This window comes from Diabrotica virgifera, chromosome 2 (genome assembly GCF_917563875.1).
Source record: "Diabrotica virgifera virgifera chromosome 2, PGI_DIABVI_V3a".
Taxonomy (NCBI): domain Eukaryota; kingdom Metazoa; phylum Arthropoda; class Insecta; order Coleoptera; family Chrysomelidae; genus Diabrotica; species Diabrotica virgifera.
In genome coordinates this window covers 21558646-21579572 of record NC_065444.1, presented here as the reverse complement: position 1 = coordinate 21579572, position 20927 = coordinate 21558646, and the positions used below count along the sequence as shown (strand labels likewise).

The 20927-nt window shown below is 32.9% G+C and overlaps 1 protein-coding gene across 1 annotated transcript in view; it reads right to left on the bottom strand.

Annotated features, from left to right (window-relative positions):
* Positions 1-6061: 6061 nt before the first annotated feature.
* LOC114326473 (homeotic protein empty spiracles-like) overlaps positions 6062-20927 on the bottom strand; it is a 166429-nt gene continuing 151563 nt past the window's right edge. Inside the window, exon 3 of the mRNA XM_028274861.2 lies at positions 6062-17185. Within this exon, the coding sequence (XP_028130662.1) occupies positions 16967-17185 (219 nt within the window). The 3' untranslated portion in view covers positions 6062-16966. The remainder of the gene's footprint in view (positions 17186-20927) is intronic.

Sequence of the window (20927 nt, the reverse complement as noted above, 5' to 3'; positions counted from 1 at the left end):
TGACAAATCTTGTAGTCACCGAAGATGTATGCATAGGAACAAAATCCGTAGACCAGGTAATGGCCTATAAATACCTAGGCCAGCGGTTCTCAACCTTTTTTACTCAGCGACGCACTAACGTACTCCTTACAGATTCGCGACACCCTTATACGTACAAATTTTTGCTAGTAATAGTAGGTAAGTACAGTAAACAAGATCTCCCGCTTTGCGCAAATATTCATAACGCAAATTATGTCGGTTAAATTTTAAAAACAGTTAGAGAGGAAACAATTACGGATTGGCACTTTATTGATTGGTATAACGTGGTATATACCTACCTAATAGTTAAAAAAATGGTTGAATGCATGATCGGTATATTATAAAAAGTAAAAAAATATAAATAAAAATATCGTATTCGTAAATCTCGCGACACACCTGATAGGTTCTTCCGGCACACCAGTGTGTCGCGCCACGGTGGTTGAGAACCGCTGACCTAGGCCATGAGATTCGCATAGGGAAAGATAACTGGGTTCCGGTGAATTCGTAACTATTTTAATCCCCCATCCTAATTACAGGCCAACTGGCAACTATGGCGCGCAGCTAATTTTTCGATACCCACTAACTACCGCTGAATTAGTAACTTTCATTTTTTAAGTAATATTGATAATCTACTACCGGTATTACAGGTATGTACCTGCATAAATTACCCTCTTTGAAGGTGGTGTAAAAAGTATTCATCATTTATGTATTGTCTCTTGGAAGAGTTACTAGAGAAAATCCAAATAAATTTTGTGAAAATGGCTGAAATTCTTGTAACAGATTTCGTAATGAGTGAACGTGGGTGTAAGTTATTGGTGGTAAACTATTTTAAATTTTACTTAAAGAAAATGCTAAATAGTAGAAAACATTTATGGTACTGCTCTGCATCTGGTTGCAAGTCAACTTGTTATACCGACGGTAAGTTTTTTAAATATTTTGAGTAGCAACAAACACTTAATTATGTTGGTTATCAACAATTTGATGTCAAAAATGCACGTTTTTACTATTTTTTGTCTACCAGTAAGAAGAAAAGCATTTAAAACACAATTTAAGATAACCGCAATATAGTGCATGTAAAACAATTTAAACAAGGTTTTATAAATCTTAAATCCTCTTAACAAGAGGAATAACGCTGTTATGTTCCATAAATAAAATATTAGCATTTATCGTTCATCAAAGAATCAACAATATAATAGACAAAACTCTTAGTTAGAAAAGAACAAGCGAGTTTCAGAAGGGGAAGATCCTGTATAGAACAAATTTCGACGGCAAGAATCATCATAGACAAAACTATAGAGAAGAAAGCAGCCTTGATAATGGCCTTTATAGACTTTGCTAAAGCATTCGACAGCATACAACATACAGCCCTGTGGAAAATCTTAAGGCTAAATAAATTACCTCTTAAGATCATTGGAATAATTAAAATGATGTATCAGAAAATAACATGTCAGGTATTGCATAAAGGACAAATGGCAGATAAAATACCAATTGAAGTAGGTTTAAAACAAGGTTGCATACTGTCACCTTTGCTCTTCAATATAATATGTCTTAATCATATACTGGAAAAAACAATTGAAAGAAAAAATGGGATCCCTTGGAACTACCTTCAGAACAAGAAACTAGCAGATATGGAATACGCAGATGATATCTGTTTCGTAGCGAACACAATAGATGATATGAAGAGCATGTTAAGGAAGCTAGAGGTAAAATCGGCAGAAGTGGGTCTTAAAATCAACACGAACAAGACAGTAGAAATGAGAATAGGAGTAACTAACTGTGATAAACTATACATCAACTAACAAGAAATAAAACAGGTTCAAGAATTTTGCTACCTAGGCAGTATAATCAATGCAAAAGGTGGAGCTCAAGCAAATATTAAACAGAGAATACGAAAAGCACAACAAGCCTTTGGAACCCTCTCAAATATATGGAGATTAACACAGATCAGCCAAAATACTAAAATAAGGCTATTTAATAGTAACGTGAAAACTGTGCTACTTTATGGGAGTGAAACATGGGCAATCACTGACGGAAATGTAAATAAAATCCAAGTTTTTGTAAATACATGTCTACGTAAAATTCTAAAAGGTATATTGGCCCAATACCATAACAAATGTAGCACTATGGAGGAAAACCAAACAAGAACACATCAGAACAACAATAAAGAGGAAAAGATGGAACTGGCTGGGACACACCCTGTGGAAAGAAAATGCAGACATAACAAAACAGGCACTCAAATGGAATGCAGTTGGACGAAGAAGCAGAGGACTCCCGACCAAAACATGGAGGAGTACCATTGAAGAAGACTACAAAAGTATGAAGAAAACCTGGGGAGAAATAGCAACCATGGCCAGAAATAGAGGAGAATGGAGAAGGTTCGTGGATGTCCTATGCTCCTTCATGGAGTAACAGGATTGGATATATATATTTATAAATCTTGCTATACTTAATTGTTGCTTATAAAACTATAAATTAAGTCACTTAAGCGTTAATCAATTATATAAAAATAAAACTTCTATCTCGATATTACGTGAAATAGCCCAAAGAAATGAATAAAAATACACGGTTTTTATGACACTCAGTATAACTACTATAATGTAACAATTGTTTTAATTTCTATATGGATAAAATAACAAAATTTATGTAAATCTGGCCAATTTTTTCTCAATTTATTCATTTATTTACAATTTAAATGAAAAATAGCCGATTTTAAGAATATTCGTCTATAAGTTACAACAGTTTACCAAAAAAACTGTAAAAAGAACCGATTAGTTTATTGAAATAGCTTTAAAATGAGTTGAAGTAAAATAGAATTGGAGCTTTGTTTATCAATAAACATGATTGAAAGGTATTTGCGATAGGCCCCGTGTTGGCTTAATCCGTTACTGTTCAAATTTATTTCTTACGTTTTAACATAACTACCTGACGTATTAGATTTAATCCATAGTTTCGAATTCACATGTAGAAAGTTTCGAGTTGGCAGGGTTAGGTAGTAGAAAAGTTACGAATTGGCCGGTGTACATTTTAATTTCAAATTGTTTGTCATTAAAAGTTGCGAGTTGGCGCGTGTCTAGATAACTAAACCGTTGAGCTTGTCCGTCGTATAAGACTGACTTGGGCAGCTTTTGGCAAGCTGAACCATATTGTCAAATCATCTGACATACCAATATGCCTTAAAAGAAAAACCTTTAATCAGTGTGTTTTGCCAGTGTTGACTTACGGAACGGAAACGATGACCATAACAAGGAGAACAGTGCAAAAGATCCGCGTGTCTCAAAGAGCGATGGAGCGTGCTATGTTGGGCGTTTCACTACGAGACAAGATCCCAAACCGCCAGCTACGACAAAGATCAAGGGCTGATGCAGTAGAGAGAATAGCAACACTGAAATGGAACTGGGCAGGTCACGCAGCTCGAATGACAGAAAACAGATGGACAAAGCGGATACTGGAATGGAGACCAAGAGGTGATGGTTACCGAAGCAGAGGTCGTCCACCAACACGTTGGCTGGTCATCTAAAACGTTGTCATAGAAATTGGATGTAAGAGGCACAAGATAGAAAAAGATGGAAAATTATGAGGAAGATCCATGTCTAACAGTGCAACAGTGGATAAGCAAAAAAGAGATGATTTAGTCAAATGTTGATTGTTTTGTGGGAGCTATTTAGAGCTATTTATTAAATGTGTAATTTATTCTTCTTTCTTATACTTCGGGCGTTTCTAGTTCTGTTTCTTCGACTTTTTCGATAAAATGTATGTTTTCGTCTTCAGTGATAATTCAGTGTACACTCTCTCAAGAGTCCTTCTCATCATCTCGGCTTCCTCACGTCATTAGTTATCCTGTACATACAGGCGTGGATCTAGAAATTCATTATAGGGGGGGGGGCAGACTTACCCCAAATATTATATTATTCAGGTTTAGCCATGCGACTCACACTTGCCCTAAGGATAAAATCCACTCATCTCAGATACCTACTATATCAAAAGGATTGAGCTCTGGTGGGACTCTTTCCGTGTTATCAAGCCCATCTCCCAAAAAATTTCTTACGCATCTGAATATTGAGAGTAGCACAGCTTTTATTATTCCAGATTTACCAATACGGTTCACACTCCCTCAAAGGGAAAAGTTCATTCATCCCAGATACCTTCGGTATCAAAAGGATTAAGCTCTGGTGGAACTCTTTTCATATTATCGAACTCTAAGTGACTTGGTACGTCGGAGTATCTCCCAGAAAATTTCTTACGCATGTGGATGTTGAGAGTAGCTTTCTATGTGGTCTTATAGAGCCATAAGGGACTCACTCTCTTTAAGGGGAAAATTCACTCAACCTATATACCTAGGTATTCAAAGGATTTATGTTTGGATAAAAGTTATTTCTTGTGTGTAGCAAAGCGTCAATTGCGGTGTCCGGTTTCTTCGGCTGGGTCTTACAAAATTCAAACCACAGGAGTAGCTCTCATCTAAGTTCTTGGTTTGTTCCTGGTAGGTCCAATTCGTAAATGGTAGTAGCTTGTATGATCTTATCAATATTGCTTTCAGAATCATATGAAAAATTAGGAATCAAGGACTGGAATTTTATTACATGATTGTGTGTATCAGAAGGAAATCTTCCAGATAATTCGCTGAGAAGGTCATCAACAAAAGGAAGAAATACATAGATGCGGTAATAATATTTAGTGGAATGTTAAGTGTTATGATCTCGACTGGTCTGTAAAGTCTTTACTACACATTCAATAATTTGGTAGCATTGACATAAGTCGAGATTTGGGCTCTGTAACTTCTGAGAAATACACAATCTTATTCCAAATATTTGACCTCTTGCTGCATTCCTTAACAAATTTTGCTACTTCAGCTATTATGTCAAGTGTTTGTCTAATACAGTAAACACAATGCATATACAATGCTAAAGGCTGCTGTTTCAAAATTCGCGCTTGCACACCATGTAACTTTCCTGACATATTAGTTCTGCCGCCGTCGTAACCTTGCTCACGAAGATTTGAAATACCTAGCCGTAAGTCTCTGAGTTCTCGTCATCGTATTATAACGCTTGACAATGTCTCTCCAGTTAAATCCTGCAACAATATAGTTTGTTTTTAAACCAAGAGGGGTGATTCAAATTTACCGCGCTGTAATGCTTGTTTGTAATTGGTCCAACCACAGGCAAGTTTACTCCACTGTTATAAAATTTTGACACTAATGACATTTATCAAATTTTGACACTATTGGCATTTTATAGATTAATTAAGTTATATCGGCGATTTTTTGTTCCTTATTCTACCAAAGGGCATTTATTAGCGATTTATGCTCACAACATAGACTTTCTATGTGAACAAAAGTATGCATTGTAATGTAGTTTTATACGTCCATCACTTTTACTGTATTGCGCGATATTTGAATTTTCAAACATAACATGATTTATAGTTTTTATTTAATTCTAATTATTATTTTTTCGTTTTGGACCCTGCGAGGCCCCTAGGCAACTGCCTACTTTTCCTAATGGTTAATCCGGCACTGCTGCTTGTCCACTGCTGGACAGATGTCTCCCTCATAACTTTTCATCTGTTTTGATCTTGTGCCTCTTGCATCCAATTCCTATGGCAACGTTTTAGATCATCAGTCCAACGTGTTGGTTGACTACCTCTGCTTCGTAAGTTTTGTGACCAAATAATATTAAATGTTTAAAGTAGAAACTCTTTTGCAACCTTGGAAATTTTTTTAATAAATTTTATTGGTATGTCGTCTGAACCTGGTGAAGTGTTGTTATGATGTTATTAAGTAAGTACTCCTTGATACTCCACATAACTAAGAGGTGTGGATTGACAGGGCTCAATTCGTTGGAAATTTTTACAATCTTTGGTTTTAATTTTTTTTTTCTGATTTTAGTTATTTTATCTCTTCATTCTCTTGAAATTTCTGTTGTTGTTTTGTTTTTAATTTGTTTTTATTTGTTGTGTAATTTCATTAATTTGATTTATTAGATCTCAGGTAATACAGGTAATCAGGTTATATTTAGTTTATAAATAAAAACATGAATTTGATAAAACTCCTTTTATATTTAATCTTCTATAATTACAAGATTTAAGTACGTGAAACTCAACATATTTTGCAAATTTCTACACTTTAGGTACTTCACAATCATCAGTATATTCTGATATTCAAAATAATACAAGTATACAAGTAAAAAAATCGATGTATATTTTAGGACCTGTAGACATAAGCAGCTTAAATCGAAAATAATCAAAAACTATTGTTTATTATGAATTAATTTTCAAGGATAGAATTCAAATGTACACCAAGGATATAAAATTGTTTATCTTTAATATATTCCCAAATTTTTACGTCCTAATTTGTTGTTTTACTAGAAACACAACGTAATGAAAGTTTTTGGAAAGAAATAATAGCTTTAGATAAACATAATTATAATATTTTGTATATTATAGGTATTAAAGGTATCAAAAAATAATACACTAAGGTGCAAAATTAACCGGACACAGTGATTTTTTTAATATATTATAGCCTTATTCTTTAGCAATATCGCTGTAATAGTATTGTTGCTAAACAGTTAAATTTTCATTGTATACCGGGTGTATCAATCAAACTGTGTTTTTTTCTCAAAGTTCGCATCACCCTGTGGAATATTCTAGCATTTATAAAATACTAAAATTAAAATCCAACTATAGCCTCATGTTATTTTGTTTTTTGATTCATTCGTTTATGTTGGATAATAAAGAAGTTGGGTACTTTAACAACTAGCCATGTTTTTCATTAATACAGCGTGTTTTTAAAGAATAATTGGCAAACTTTAAGGGGTAATTCTACATGAAAAAATAATGACAGTTTGCTTTATCAACGATATGTCTGCAAATGCTTCGTTCCCGAGATAGGGGGTGTTGAAAGTTGTCTTACAAATTGACGATTTATTTATTGCTCTAAAACCGGTTGAGGTATGCAAATGAAATTTGGTGGGTTTTAAGAAGTAGTTATTGCACATTTTTTGACATACAATTAAGAATTTAATATTCACCATTGGCGCGCATACGGGTAATATGAGGGCTTATATTACCCGTATGCGCGCCAATGGTAAATATTAAATTCTTACTTGTAGGTCAAAAAATGTACAATAACTACGTATTAACACGCACCAAATTTCATTTGCATATCTCAACTGGTTTATAAGCAATAAATAAATCGTCAGTTTGTAAGAAAAATTTCAACACCCTCTATCTCAGAAATGAAGCATTTGCGGACATAAAGCAAACTGTCATTATTTTTTCATGTAGAATTACCCCTTAAAGTTTGTCGCACTTATTTAGAAACACCCTGTATTGATAAAGAACATGGCTAGTTGTTAAATTTCCTAACTTTTTTATGGTCCTACTTAAGCGAATGAATCAAAAAACAGAATGTTGAGAAAATATAAGGGGAGAGTTGGGTTTTAATTTGAGTATTTTATAAATGCTAGAATATTCCACATGGTGATGCGAAGTTTAAGAAAAAAACATAGTTTCATTGGTACACCCGGTATGCAATGAAAATTTACCTGTTTAGACACAATATTATTATAGCGATATTGATAAAGAATAAGGCTATAACATATTAAAAAATCACCTAAATTGGACAACAGGTTTAGGAAATTCGAGACATCAAAAATGACCCATTTTTGAGGAGTCCGGTTAATTTTGTACCCCAGTGTAAAAGGAAAAGTGAAAGAAAATATTATAGATAAGATGCATATTAATCGCAATATTTATTAAAATTAATATGATTTTCATTTTTTCATTTAATTAACGCGTTAGATGTTTAATTTTATTTTTATAAGAATGGAGACTCATATACGGTGTGTCATTTTAAAAAGATGCAAAAACACGTTAAATTTATTTGGGAGGGGGACATTTTTTACACCCATTTTCAACCAAATTGCATCAATCCTCTAGCGGTGGCGGACAAATCTTTAATAGAAAAAATCCCCAAAATATTTAATGGAAAGGGGGGTGAGTGAGATACCTCATTTTAAAGGTCGGTTAACTACCTTTTTAAAAATACCACATACAATATATTTTTTCTTTTCAGTACTTTTGGAAATCTCAAGTAAAACCGTAAAGATACTAAGTATCGAGTTCAGAACTCCAAAATTTTTTGGAGTATTGAGTTCAAGATTTTTCCAAAAGTACTAAAATGAAATATTACGTATAGTATTTTTACTACAAAAGCGATATTACTAATAAACATGGCAATAATGAAAAGTCACATTCTAATGTTTTGACAGTTCTCTTACGTCAAAAATTTTGACCTACGTAATATCGCTTTTGTAAAAAATACTATATGTGATATTTTTGAAAGGGTAATTGAACGACCTTTACAATAAGGTTTCACTCTTCCCTCTTTCCATTAAAGATTCTGGGGGTTGTGTCATCATTTAGAGGGTTGCAATTTAGTTGAAAACTGATCTACAAAATGTCCCCCTCAAAAATAAATTGACGTGTTTCTGCATATTTTAGATTTTCTATAGATGCCAAATTATAGAGATGGTACCTTTTCTGATTGACACTCTATATAAAAAATAATATTCACAATTAGGAAACGGAAACTTGAATACTTTGGTTATATTATGAGACATGATAAATATCATATAATCCAACTGATAATACAGGGTAAAATAGAAAGCAAACGCGGACCCGGAAGAAGAAGACATTCATGGCCTCAAAACTTACGGCAATGGTTTGGACTAACATCAATCGAGTTATTCAGAAACGCCGCAAACAGAATTAAAATTGCTATGATGATAGCCAATGTCCGCAACGGACAAGGCACATGAAGAAAAAGATAAAAAATAGGCAGATAGACTATACAAGAAATAGGCAAGAAATTTTTTTGTCACAAATTGAACGATGTTTTGTAAAATGATGTTTTATTTGAAATATCTCAGTGGAGTACCATTTTTTTTTAAATCAACACTTCGTTTCTCAGAAACAAAGCATTTGGGGACATACGTTTTATATATCAAACTGTCATTATTTTTTTATCACCCCCTTTGTCACATTTATTTACTTACGCATTGTATTTTATTATATGATATATTTTCGATTTTAGCTGTGTCCTTTATCCTTCGATCATTTCACACATCTTAAATAGTTTATTGAAGTTTTGTTATCCGCAGATATGTTAAAATAGTAAAAAATATATACAAACATCACAGAAATAAAAGTTCTTGTATTAGTATTACGATGATTTGATAAATGGGATGAAAATTTATAAAACTAAATTTCATTTTATTATAAAAATACATATTGCAAAGTAAAACTTTTTTACGTGAACTGATTTTTGCTGCGAAATTAATGTAACAAAATTAATGTGTTTTTTAAAACCTCCTTGCAAAACTGGCAAAGCCTCCTTGATAACGGGTAAATATAGAAACACGTGTCGAGGATGGCAAGAGACCCGATTTTAATCAAAACGAAACCGTTTATATTCATTTTAACGTATTTTTCTTTGTAAGAAAACTCGAGTGATATTTTAAGGTACATCTTTTAATGTTTACAAATCTACTCCCATTTAATCACGATTCAAATCAAAAATATTTATGAAAATATTTTACATTTACACTGCACTACAAAAAAATGCTTGATTTTGTGTTTTTTATTTTCTCAGGTATGTTTTAAAACAAGTATAGTAATAAAAAACTGTTAAATATGACTTTTGTAGACAAAATTAACTAATTTTTATGATACATAGTAATTACCTTTTGTTATGTTATTAATCCTACTTTGACAGACCCTTGCAATAGGTTTTTAACCTTTCCTGATTTTGGTTATCATCATTTATCATCACATCAGCTCGTTTAGAGTCAAAGCTTTCTTCAAATTACCTTTTGTTATGTTGTTAATCCTACTTTGACAGACCTTTGCAATAGGTTTTTGACCTTTCCTGATTTTGGTTATCATCATTTATCATCACATCAGCTCGTTTAGAGTCAAAGCTTTCTTCAAAACAGATCGTCCATTCATTCCTGTCTCTGGGAACTCTTTTCCATGTTCTAATTCCAATAGATTTTAAATCGTCCAATAAGTTATCTTGATAAGTACCTCAGTCTCAGTTTTCCTCTGGTTCTTTGTTTCCTCGGCCCTCTTCGGTCAAAAACTTTCCTGAATGTTACACCTTCCCCTCACTTGATTACATGCTCTATCCATTTAAGGCGTGATACCTTAATAAATTTTACGTCATTTTCTCCAAAACTTCTGTAGAACTCAAAATTCTAACGCCTGTGCCACAAACCCTGCTCTTTTATTCCTTCATATATTTTTCTTAGAATTTTTGGTTCGAAACCTTTAAGCAGTTATTGGTCGTTCTGTAAGTGTCCAATAGTTACCTAATAATTGTTTGTGCTAATATGTTCTTAGAGCCCCACGCACTAGGTAACCTGGGGTTTAGAGGTCTAATCCTGTCCAATCCTTGATCTTACGCAGCCAGGTCATTTGCTGTAAGTCAGAACCACGCTTTTCTTTTATTTTTTCCTTCCATTATTAGTTTAAGGAATTTATCTATCTATCTATCAGCCTTGCGACATCCAATAATGGACATAGGCCCCCCCTTCGCTCCTCCATATTTCTCTATCCTGAGCCATGTGCATCCATTTTGAGCCGGCTTGGTGTTTCAGGTCATCTACCCATCCCATCTGTGGTCTCCCTCTCTTTCGTTTGTATGTCCATGGTCTCCATGGAGACAATAGACCATGGAAGGAAGTTATATCTATGGTAAATTCCGAACTATATCCATCGATAATAAACTATTGATACAGAAACAAATATTTAGACCAGTTTATCTCATGGCGCGCAGCTCTAGAGGTTTCATAGTCCAGAGGTTTTAGAACAATGTACTGAAGAACAGTTGTTATTGTCCATGATACACAAGAGGGTGACAATCTGATTATTCAGACATGTACAACGCCTGCTTTATTATGTGAATGTCTAGGCAATACAACTCCTGGACAACGCAGATCTAGGAGAAAGTTTCCAGATAAGAGAACACGCCAAGTTGACGAAGTGTAAAAGTACAGCCTAGTGCGACTTAGTGAACATGCTAAAAGTGCTGTAATATTATTTTAAGGGAGCTAGATTGTATAGAAACATTAATGAATGCAACTATAGTTCAAAAGACTTTTTCTTCTTCATGTGCCTTCTCCGCCACGGAGGTTGGCAATCATCATTGTTATCCTTATCTTTGGAAGTCGCTGCATGTAACAATTGTATTGAATTCAGTCGGAACCATTCTCTGAAATTCCTCAATCAGGACATTCTTCTTCGTTGTATGCTCAGTTTACCTTGAATCTTGCCCTACAATATCAACTGTAGGATGTTATATTTTTCACCACAAGTTATATATCCTAATTATTGAAGTTTTCTTACTTTGGTAACATAACAATAATATAAGCAGTAACTCCATTGTTATAGATTGGTTGTTATATTGTTACAAATTGGCGCCCAACGTTGGGTTTGATTTGATTTGAGCCGAAAATTTGATTAAGGTTCATATATAACAGTTTTTATTGTATCATTTTTAGTTTAATATGTAACACAACCTCAAGCATTTTTCATTTTCGATAGTAATTACAAAAACAAACAAAAACTTTGACACCTAAATATGTACAAGAAAATAAATATATAATTTTGTAAGAACGAAATAAATAATGACTATGTACACTTTCAAAACTAGTAACAACAGGACATTTTTTTCTTTGAAAATTGGCACTATAACAAGGAAAGTTTGGCACGTTTCAGTTGGCACTAATCAATGTCATTTCGGGGTTATTGCAAGTCGAATGTCTTTTGATCCGAGTTTGTATTTGCACATTGAATATTTACAAAATGTTGGTTTAGTTGTAGAACACTCAAGTACCGCAAGTCATAACAATAGTTGATTATAGGTATTCAAATCACAACGTCAAATAAACTTTATTTCTAAGTAAAATTGTGGCTTATTCCTAATTAAAATAGTAAATTAAGTACACTCAAAAAAATTTAGTTCGTAATATTGATTAACAGTGATTATTGAATAGTATTTCATTGTAACAATTTAATTTTTTGTTTCAACCAACTTTTAGGCATTGATCAATATATTTTTATATTGTCACAATGATTGAATAATAATTGTGAAAATAACTAGAGTACATTAATCAATAACACTCAATTTATTCAGACAATAAGTTAGTTTCATATATTTAATAAATAATGGTAATTCTGGCAGCAAAGCACTTTCTTGATTTCGTAGATTATAAGCAATTACCTTGGTTTATCGAGACAACGTACAGATTTCATTAAAACAATGTACAAATGTTGTTAATATAGAGTAATATTTGATTATTCTATAGATGTAAACTGATTGTTGTGACAACGAATGCATTAATCAATCTACTACTGCGTTTAATAACCACAGTCAATTCGTTCATGGTAACAATCAACGAAGTTGTTGAAACAATAAATGTTTTGCTTGACCATTTGAAATGTAACGGCTTTTCCTTATCGTTATTTGTTAAACAATGCTGTTACCTCTGCTGAAGTGTCGAATAATTTCATTTCGTTTCCAATTCTAGTCCGTATTGGAAGTATGTTTTTGTGTGTCTAATATCGTATTCATTTTTTTCGAATCCTGAGAAAACTAATTAGTATTTTTGAAAAATTCAAACGCAGAATAAAATATTACACTATTATCGAGGGTCTGAAGTCCCTGAGAAGTTCTATAATGATTATTTTAATAAGTCACAGTGCAGTGGTGAAAAAGAGAAAATTTAGTATAATTTATAATTTCAAATATGTTTAAATATAAATTATTATTATAAATTCTATAATTGAATCGTTTATTTCAGAAAGGGGTCAAGTGACAAATCGTGACAAAATAAGTGCAAAAATTTTTTTTTCTTAAACAAATTAACAAGATACATTTTTAAAAATACAACACTTTTTGATAAATACTCCAGGTTGTTAGGTAGAATTTTTATTTTATATAAAGTGATTGTTTGTTGAATCTAAACAGTGTGTAAACTTGATTTTCTCAAAAGTAAATACTTGTGACTTGACCCTTTTCTGAAATAAACGATTCAATTTCAGTTTATTCTAACGGACTTTCAGCCCTTGGTAATAATTAATCTTTTATTCTGCGTTTAAATTTTTCAAAAATACTTATTAGTTTTCAAGGATTCCAAAAAAAAATGTGTTTAAAAATAATTCGATCGAAATCTTGCACCTGTTTTCTCCAAAATGATTAAAGTGTTATACATTTTTGGAATCACTATTTCAAACGTTTTTAAATGAGCTGTCACATGATGTACTTTCTCGTTTAAAAAAAACCAAAGTTGTGGCTGTCACCTGAAGAGGGATCGCGTAAAGTTAGAAACATGGATGTTATAATATACTTTGATTATTTTAAAAATCGACCTGTCCGAGCGTTTTGCTTATGTGCTAAAAATAAATAAGTTAAGGGGACACCACTTTTTCCAGCTCACTGTATAAGTGAAATCATATGAGAAATCACTCAGTGTAAAGTCCATTAGATTTAGGACAAAAAAGGGGATTTGCAAAATTATTATTAATCAATTAATATCATACATTGAGCTAATGCATTCAGTAATTATTAACATAAAATACGTTCATAGTAAGAATGAACGAAACTGATTGTAAGGATGAATAGAATTGCTTGTAAGAATAACCGTATTTATTGTGGGAATGAACGGAATTAATTGTAAGAATAAACGGAAATAATTGTAGAGATAAACGAAATACGTTAGGAGAAATAAAACTGTTATTGACACAACGAATAGTCTTCGTCGGTCAATTAATGACGTTGTTGTTTCAATGAATAGTGTTAGTTGGCTCAGTGAACAGTGTTCGTAATATTAATAAATGTATGTTCTTCCATTCAATAAACGTAATACATTGGATCAACTAACGAAAATAATGAACTGATGAACATTGCTTTGTTGTTCCAATAAAACCAAGAATTGGACAAATTTTAAGTATTGCTTTTGTTGTCTGAATTAATATTTTTATTAATATTACGTAACTTTTTGGTTGAGTGTACTTTATGACGTATTATATAAGTTTTCAAAAGACTGTTATCTAAACAATCTTTAATAAAGGTGGCCCAAAATTCGCAAAAAATTTGAATTTACTGCCATGTGTGCAATAAAGTGTTAAAAACAGTAAAACAAAAACAGTTTGACTTATGACAGTTTAGCTTTAGTAAAAAGGAGCGTTACATGAGAGTACAATAAGTTTTCATTCTTGAACCATATTGTAAAAATAACGAAAGTTTGGCAATCAAGGAAAATTTGGTACAAAATATGATCGGAATATTGAAATGAGGTGAAGACACTAATCGAAATATTTTGGGAAACTATGCGTAAGGAAGCATAATAAAGAAATAGATGGCTTTGTTAGTCGTTAAAATTTTCGCATTTGGGGTTCTGAGAACCCATGTCACTGTCAAAAAAACTACAACCACGTGGCACTCTTTGGTGAGGATTTTGGGTTGGATGCATCACAGGGCCATACTTCTTTTTGACTGCCACCCACAATAAGAGGTTATTCTCCATATGCCCGCGAAATATTAGACCCATAAGATGAATCATATGAAGAACACGAGAGTTGCGTTGCTGGCAGTCAATAGGTTAAAAATAAAGCTAGCTGATCCAGTAGTGACTGTTACGTGTGCTCGATATCGCAACATGATAAATGAGTTCTTTTTCTTCTTCTACGGCACTACAGCCCAAATTGAGCCTTGGCCTCCTTTATTTTTTGCCTCCACCCTTGTTTGTCTGTGGCTGCTCTCCTCCATACACGGACTCCTAAAAGTGCTTGTGCGTCGCTATTTACTGTATCTTCCCAGCGTTTTCTTGGCTTTCCAACCGGTCTCTTTTCCTGCATTCTAGCATTCAGTGCTCTTTTTTTAGCCTATTCTCTCCCATTCTTATCACATGTCCGGCCCATTGCAATCTTTGTATTCTAATGAAGTCTGACAGGGGTGCTTCCTTATAAAGTTGATAAAGTTCGTTGTTGTATCGACTTCTGAAGATTCCTTTTTCCCTCACAGGTCCTAGTATTCTCCTCAGTACTTTCCTTTCGAATGTGTCGAGTTTGTTTTTGGATGTTTCTTTCAGGACCCAGGCTTCACTGCCATAGCATGATATTGGTCGAATTAAAGTTTTATAGATTCTCATCTTTGTATTTCGGTGGACACTTTTAGACCAAAATATATGAGAGAGGGCAAAATAAGCTCTGTTTGCCTGCGTTATTCTCTTCCGTATTTCTCCGTCTTCTGATCCGTGGGCATAAATTGCTACTCCCAGGTATGTAAATTTTCCAACCGTTTCAATGTCATCTTCATGTATAATGTTTTGTAGGACTATATTTCTTCTCGTCTGAGTCATTATTTTTGTTTTTTCTGTGTTAATTTCCAGACCTAGCATTTTGGTTTGTTTTTTTAACTCTGATGAATGAGTTCAGGCTGCCTAAATTGGCAGCAATGACATGTGGTTTCAACAAGACGGTACCACATGCCATAAAGCCCATGAAACAATTCAAAAACTGCATGAGACATCTCTTGGACGTGTAATCTTTCGTTTAGGTGATCAGAATTGCCCCCTAGATCGCTAGATCGCGTGATTTAACAGCATTGGATTTCTTTTTTGGGGTTATTTGAAGACAAAGATCTATGCCCAAAAGCCTTCAACCATCCGTTCATTGAAGGAAGAAATTCAACGCTGCATCAACGAAATTCAGCCACATTTATACAAAATAGTCATAGAAAATTTTGACAAAAGAATGCGTATGTGCCAGCAAAGTCATGGAGGCCATTTGGCTGATGTGCTCTTCCACACATAACCCTATCCTGTATACTTTATTACTTAATAAAAAAATTACATTCAAAAGAAAAAAACATGGCTTTCTTTTAAATTCATCTTTCTTAAATTCTGGGACATATTTTATAATAAGCTAAATCAGCCTTATCTATAAATTTTTTGCAGATCTTTTATATGCTGGCAATAGAAAAATTAAAGCTTAAAACATTCGCAAAACTTCTTTTTTTGAGAATAAAAAAGAAATGAACAGAATTCCACACCTACATACATTTAATTTGCATGATAATATATACCATTATTATTGTACTTAACAAATGATTCATTTGAGAAACCAATGAGTCAAGTAATAAAATATGGTGAAATCACAACAAAATAATGATCTATACTTATTGCCAAATATAAATAATATATTACTCTGACTAATGTTAAAGTCATATTTACAGGTAATCTATAAAATGTGTCCATTTTTATAGCTCTACATATCTTTTGTGTGGATTTAATCAATCTTAAAAAAATGTAATGTTCATTATTTCTTCTTAAAATACATAAGTCACACAAATAAAAAATTAGTATTTTGTTTGGGAATAAAGCCACAATTTAAGTTTGACATTAAATTTATTTGACGTTTCGACTTCCACTTCAAAAATCGTGGTCCCGATTGGCCCTCTAATTCGTATGATTTAACACCATTAGATTTCTTTTTATGGGGTTTATTGAAGACAAAGATCTCTGCCATTTCACGTATTTTTATAACGATTTCCGATGTGGAAGTCGAAACGTCAAATAAATTTAATTTCAAACATAAATTTTGGCTTTATTCACAAATAAAATAGTAAAATGCCACAAGGAAATAACTTCAGAACACTACAAATAAAGAAAATTGAACATCCACTATAATTTAAAAAATCGAAAAATGCTTATAAATGTCATAAAGAAAATATGAAAGATTTGAAGTAAAAAATCCGTGAAATGAGTATACAAATTTGATATTATAGATGGTTCCACATTCAAATAAACAGTATAGATTCCATGAAAGAAAGATAATGATTTTGTTACTTGATTGTTCTACAATTTACCAACAGTTAAACCCTTTCTACAGTTTATGTTTCACTCTCTACATCACTAATGCACTCATCTTCCATGTCCATATCAATATACTCCCCGTACTCGTCCGAGTTTTCTTCTTTCCACTTATTGACATGGGAACTGTGCTGCGAATTGGGGGAACCCGACTTATTACCACCTGAATTCGTTTTGGCTTCTTCTTCTTGTTGCATTCGTTTGTGCTTGGTTCGTCGGTTTTGAAACCACACTTTTACCTGTAACAAAGAAAAGATGGATTAAGTAATGAAGAAAGGTTAATTTATGATTTTATATGTATAAAACAACAAACATTATATCCATTGTAATATTTTTTAAAATTTGCATAATAAGTGAAAATTTCCTTACGCTGGCATAATAATAGAATTGTCAGTGAAGGAGAGAGTAAAAGTATAATCAATGGGCTCAAAAATAACAAAGCAACGAGAGAAAACAAAATAGCTGCGGAAATTCTAAAGAATGAAGGGAAAGAACGACAAAAAAGGTTGTATAATCCTCAAGAGGATATAGGAAGGGCAAAATATGCCCAAAGATTGGACCAACGCTTTGCTATGCCCCATATACAAAAAAGGGGGATAGATTGGTATGTGAAAATTACAGAGCTGTTGCTCTGTTGGATACTTGTTACAAGTTATTAGCCAGGATACTAAGAGAGAGACTCAACAGATTTGCTGAAGATAAGCTAGCTAAGTATTAGGCCGGTTTCACAGTTCACAGATCAGTGAGAGATCAGATTTTTACACTAAAAGTAATCCAGACTACCTGCTATGACCATGAGGTAACCCTTCATACAGTGTTCATAAAATTTAAACAAGCGCATGATAGAATAAGAAGAAATAAAATGTATAAAGCTCCTTGGGCATATCTGCAAAACTGGTTAGGTTAGTAAGTATGACTGAATAGCATACGAAATCATGTAGTATAGAGAGAATTCTTATCGGATGAATTTGAAGTGAACAGAGGTTTATTGTTCGTCCGCTATAACTTTTCCCAAGCGTCACGATTCATTTTCAAACAAATTAAGTCAAAACATAAAGTGAAACGTACGTCGATGTGTATAGCATATAGTGTACAGTATTGGGACCGTGCAAGTTCGGCAAAGCGACCTCTATTTCTACGCTCTGTACTTTTATTCGCACTTTTAATTATATTGGCCAATTATATTAGTCCTGGTTGCTGGATAATTGTCAAGGCCATAGTCCAAAAAAATAATAAGAAGACAAAATAAGATGCAGGTTATGTTATGCAAACGTAAACAATTGTATGTAGTAAATAAAATTAGTTATTAAAATGCAGTACTGCAAGCAAAATACAATTAATTAAATTTACCTTTATATAATAATTGCATATCATATCCATATTGTGGATCAATATATAATTTTTCTGCTTCAATGACAGAAGGTATGAAATATACGTCAATTTGACAATTTCAATTGACAATATGAATTATTTAAGATAGTTGCAATATTTCTCCGCGACTCGCGCACGGTCGTTTCTCGTTTCCCTTCCAAGTACTTGCACACCGCGAATACAATATATCAATTATAGACAAGGATATCGGTTATCCACGATACTTATTAATTTGGTATTGGAAACAGTAATCACAAATAGTCCAGTTAAAACGACCTGATCCCATCTTCAACAATGAAAACCAATGGATGGCTTTCTCTGATGATGACTATTCTAACGAAAATAAGATTGAAGAAAATAATTAAGAAATGCTATAAAAAGATTAGAATAGGGGGCAAAATAAACCAGGAAAAGTCAAATTACATAATACTTACTTTGAAATACAGAGCAAAAAGGAGAGGGGCCGTTTACTTTCATGTTTAATGAATCAAGAGAATATAATTTCGAGAGAGTAGTTCATTTTACGTATCTGGGGGTTATGATAGAATAGAATGGTCAGGATAAATGGGAACTGAATGTTAGATTGGCAAAGGGAAGTACAAAAATGGAGAACCTACGAACATTAAGGAAATTCAACTATGTATCGAGAAAAATACTGGTAATAAGGCCCACAGTGGCGTATGGTAGTGAAGTATGGAAAAGGGTAGTAAATTGGAAAGATGGAGAAGGAAAATGGTCAGAGCTGTATATGGAGGCAAAAACACGTTGGAAGGTTGGGTGTGACGAACAACCAAGGACCTAGAGGAACTATCAAGCATCAGTCGCTTCATAAAGCCACAGGGTGTGAAGGATGGGACACGTGATAAGAATGAAAAGAAAGAGGATCTCAAAGATGATCCTAAAATGGGGCCCAATCACAAAAATAAGAAAAGGACGACCCAGGCAAAGATGATTTGATAGCGTATAAGAAGGTCTCAGAAAATTGGATTATTAATTTAAAAATTGTATAGATTTTTTTTGTTGCAATACAATATATCTAAATAAAAAGTAGATGTATTAGTATCCAACTAAAAACCACATATGCGTAAGAACCGCATCATTAACTACATAATCCAGCTATTACCACTAATTACCATTAAACGCCAATTAGCTATTAAAATATCTTCGACTGTATGACTAATTCTTTATGAAATCAGTACTGATTGCTTTTAAGCTTAATCCACATCAATTAATTATTGATCATTTATTTATTAACAAATTATTTTTACCTGATGATTACGATGGTATCTCTATAAAGATAATATTACTTCAAAATATTTTAATTAAGCTGGCATATAAAACCGCGATCAGCAGGTATACAGGGATATTCGAGGCTAAAGGTGTTAGTAATGTCGGAATAATTGATAATACTGGTTTTTTATTATAAGAGGATTTTCCAGTCTTCGGCTAAATACGCTTACATTATAAGGATATTAGTGACATTTTCAAAAATGTAATAAGTTTTGAACAGAATAAATCTCAGAATATAGACCTGAATCCCGCGTACCAAAAGAAAAGCAATTATTAATAGCAAGCTGAAAATTTGTGAATAGCTTAACGGTGTCTAGTCGGACAAACTTTGATGTACCTATGGGGACACTGGAACAGCGAAAGTTTTAATTATTGTGGAACAGATTATAGGTTTCGAACATCAGAATACAATAACGTCCCATGTATTTTGTCGGACACAACTTCCAATTGATTTGTTACCACCCTTTCATTAAATTCGCGCATGCAAAAATCAGACTGTTATTTATTACCAACCTAATTCCTGTCATTTGACATATTCTACGTGTCGGACTTATTAAAATGCCCAACATATTTGTCGGACAAACATTTTTTCATATAATATAATATAAAGTTTGCTATTGAATAAACTTAAAAACAACCTGCTAGTTTTTACAATCATAAACTTGTCAGGATGATCACACAATGTGATCATCCTGACGATTGTGATCCCCACAATTAAAACTTTCTCTGTTCCAATGTTCCCATACATCAAAGTTTGTCCGTTAAGCTATTAATAAATTTTCAACTTGCTATTATTAACTTTTTTTGGTACGCGGGATCCAGGCCTAATATTGGTTGTTTTGAATGTTGTTGTGGCGTTGTATTTATTTCATGTCCTTTTTCATTTTTCTGGTAAGCCCTTTACATATAATATGGTATTGTTGTCATCTTCAAATCCTTCGTTTTGTACATTTCTGGATTGCTTATGGTCTTATATTGGTTCCTTTGTTCCATCTTCTAAAATGTTTTTTTTTAATAAATAACAATGGATAATTATGTTTTTAAAACCTTAGTTAATGGGTTTTTATCTTCCTAAATTTTTATTGTGTTAAGGTTTGAGTGATAATTTAAATATCTGTTAATGCTGGTTGATTTTCTGTAGATTTTGGTTGTATATACTGTATCCTCCAAAGGGTTTCAATATGGGAGTGCTGTTCCATGCTCTTTCCTTGATATTTTGCATCAACGATTCTGCTTCTTTATCTAATTACTCTATGGTCTGTAGCTATAGTGTCAGATTTATTGCCTCAAAGATTCATCTTGACCAATTGGTTAATTTGT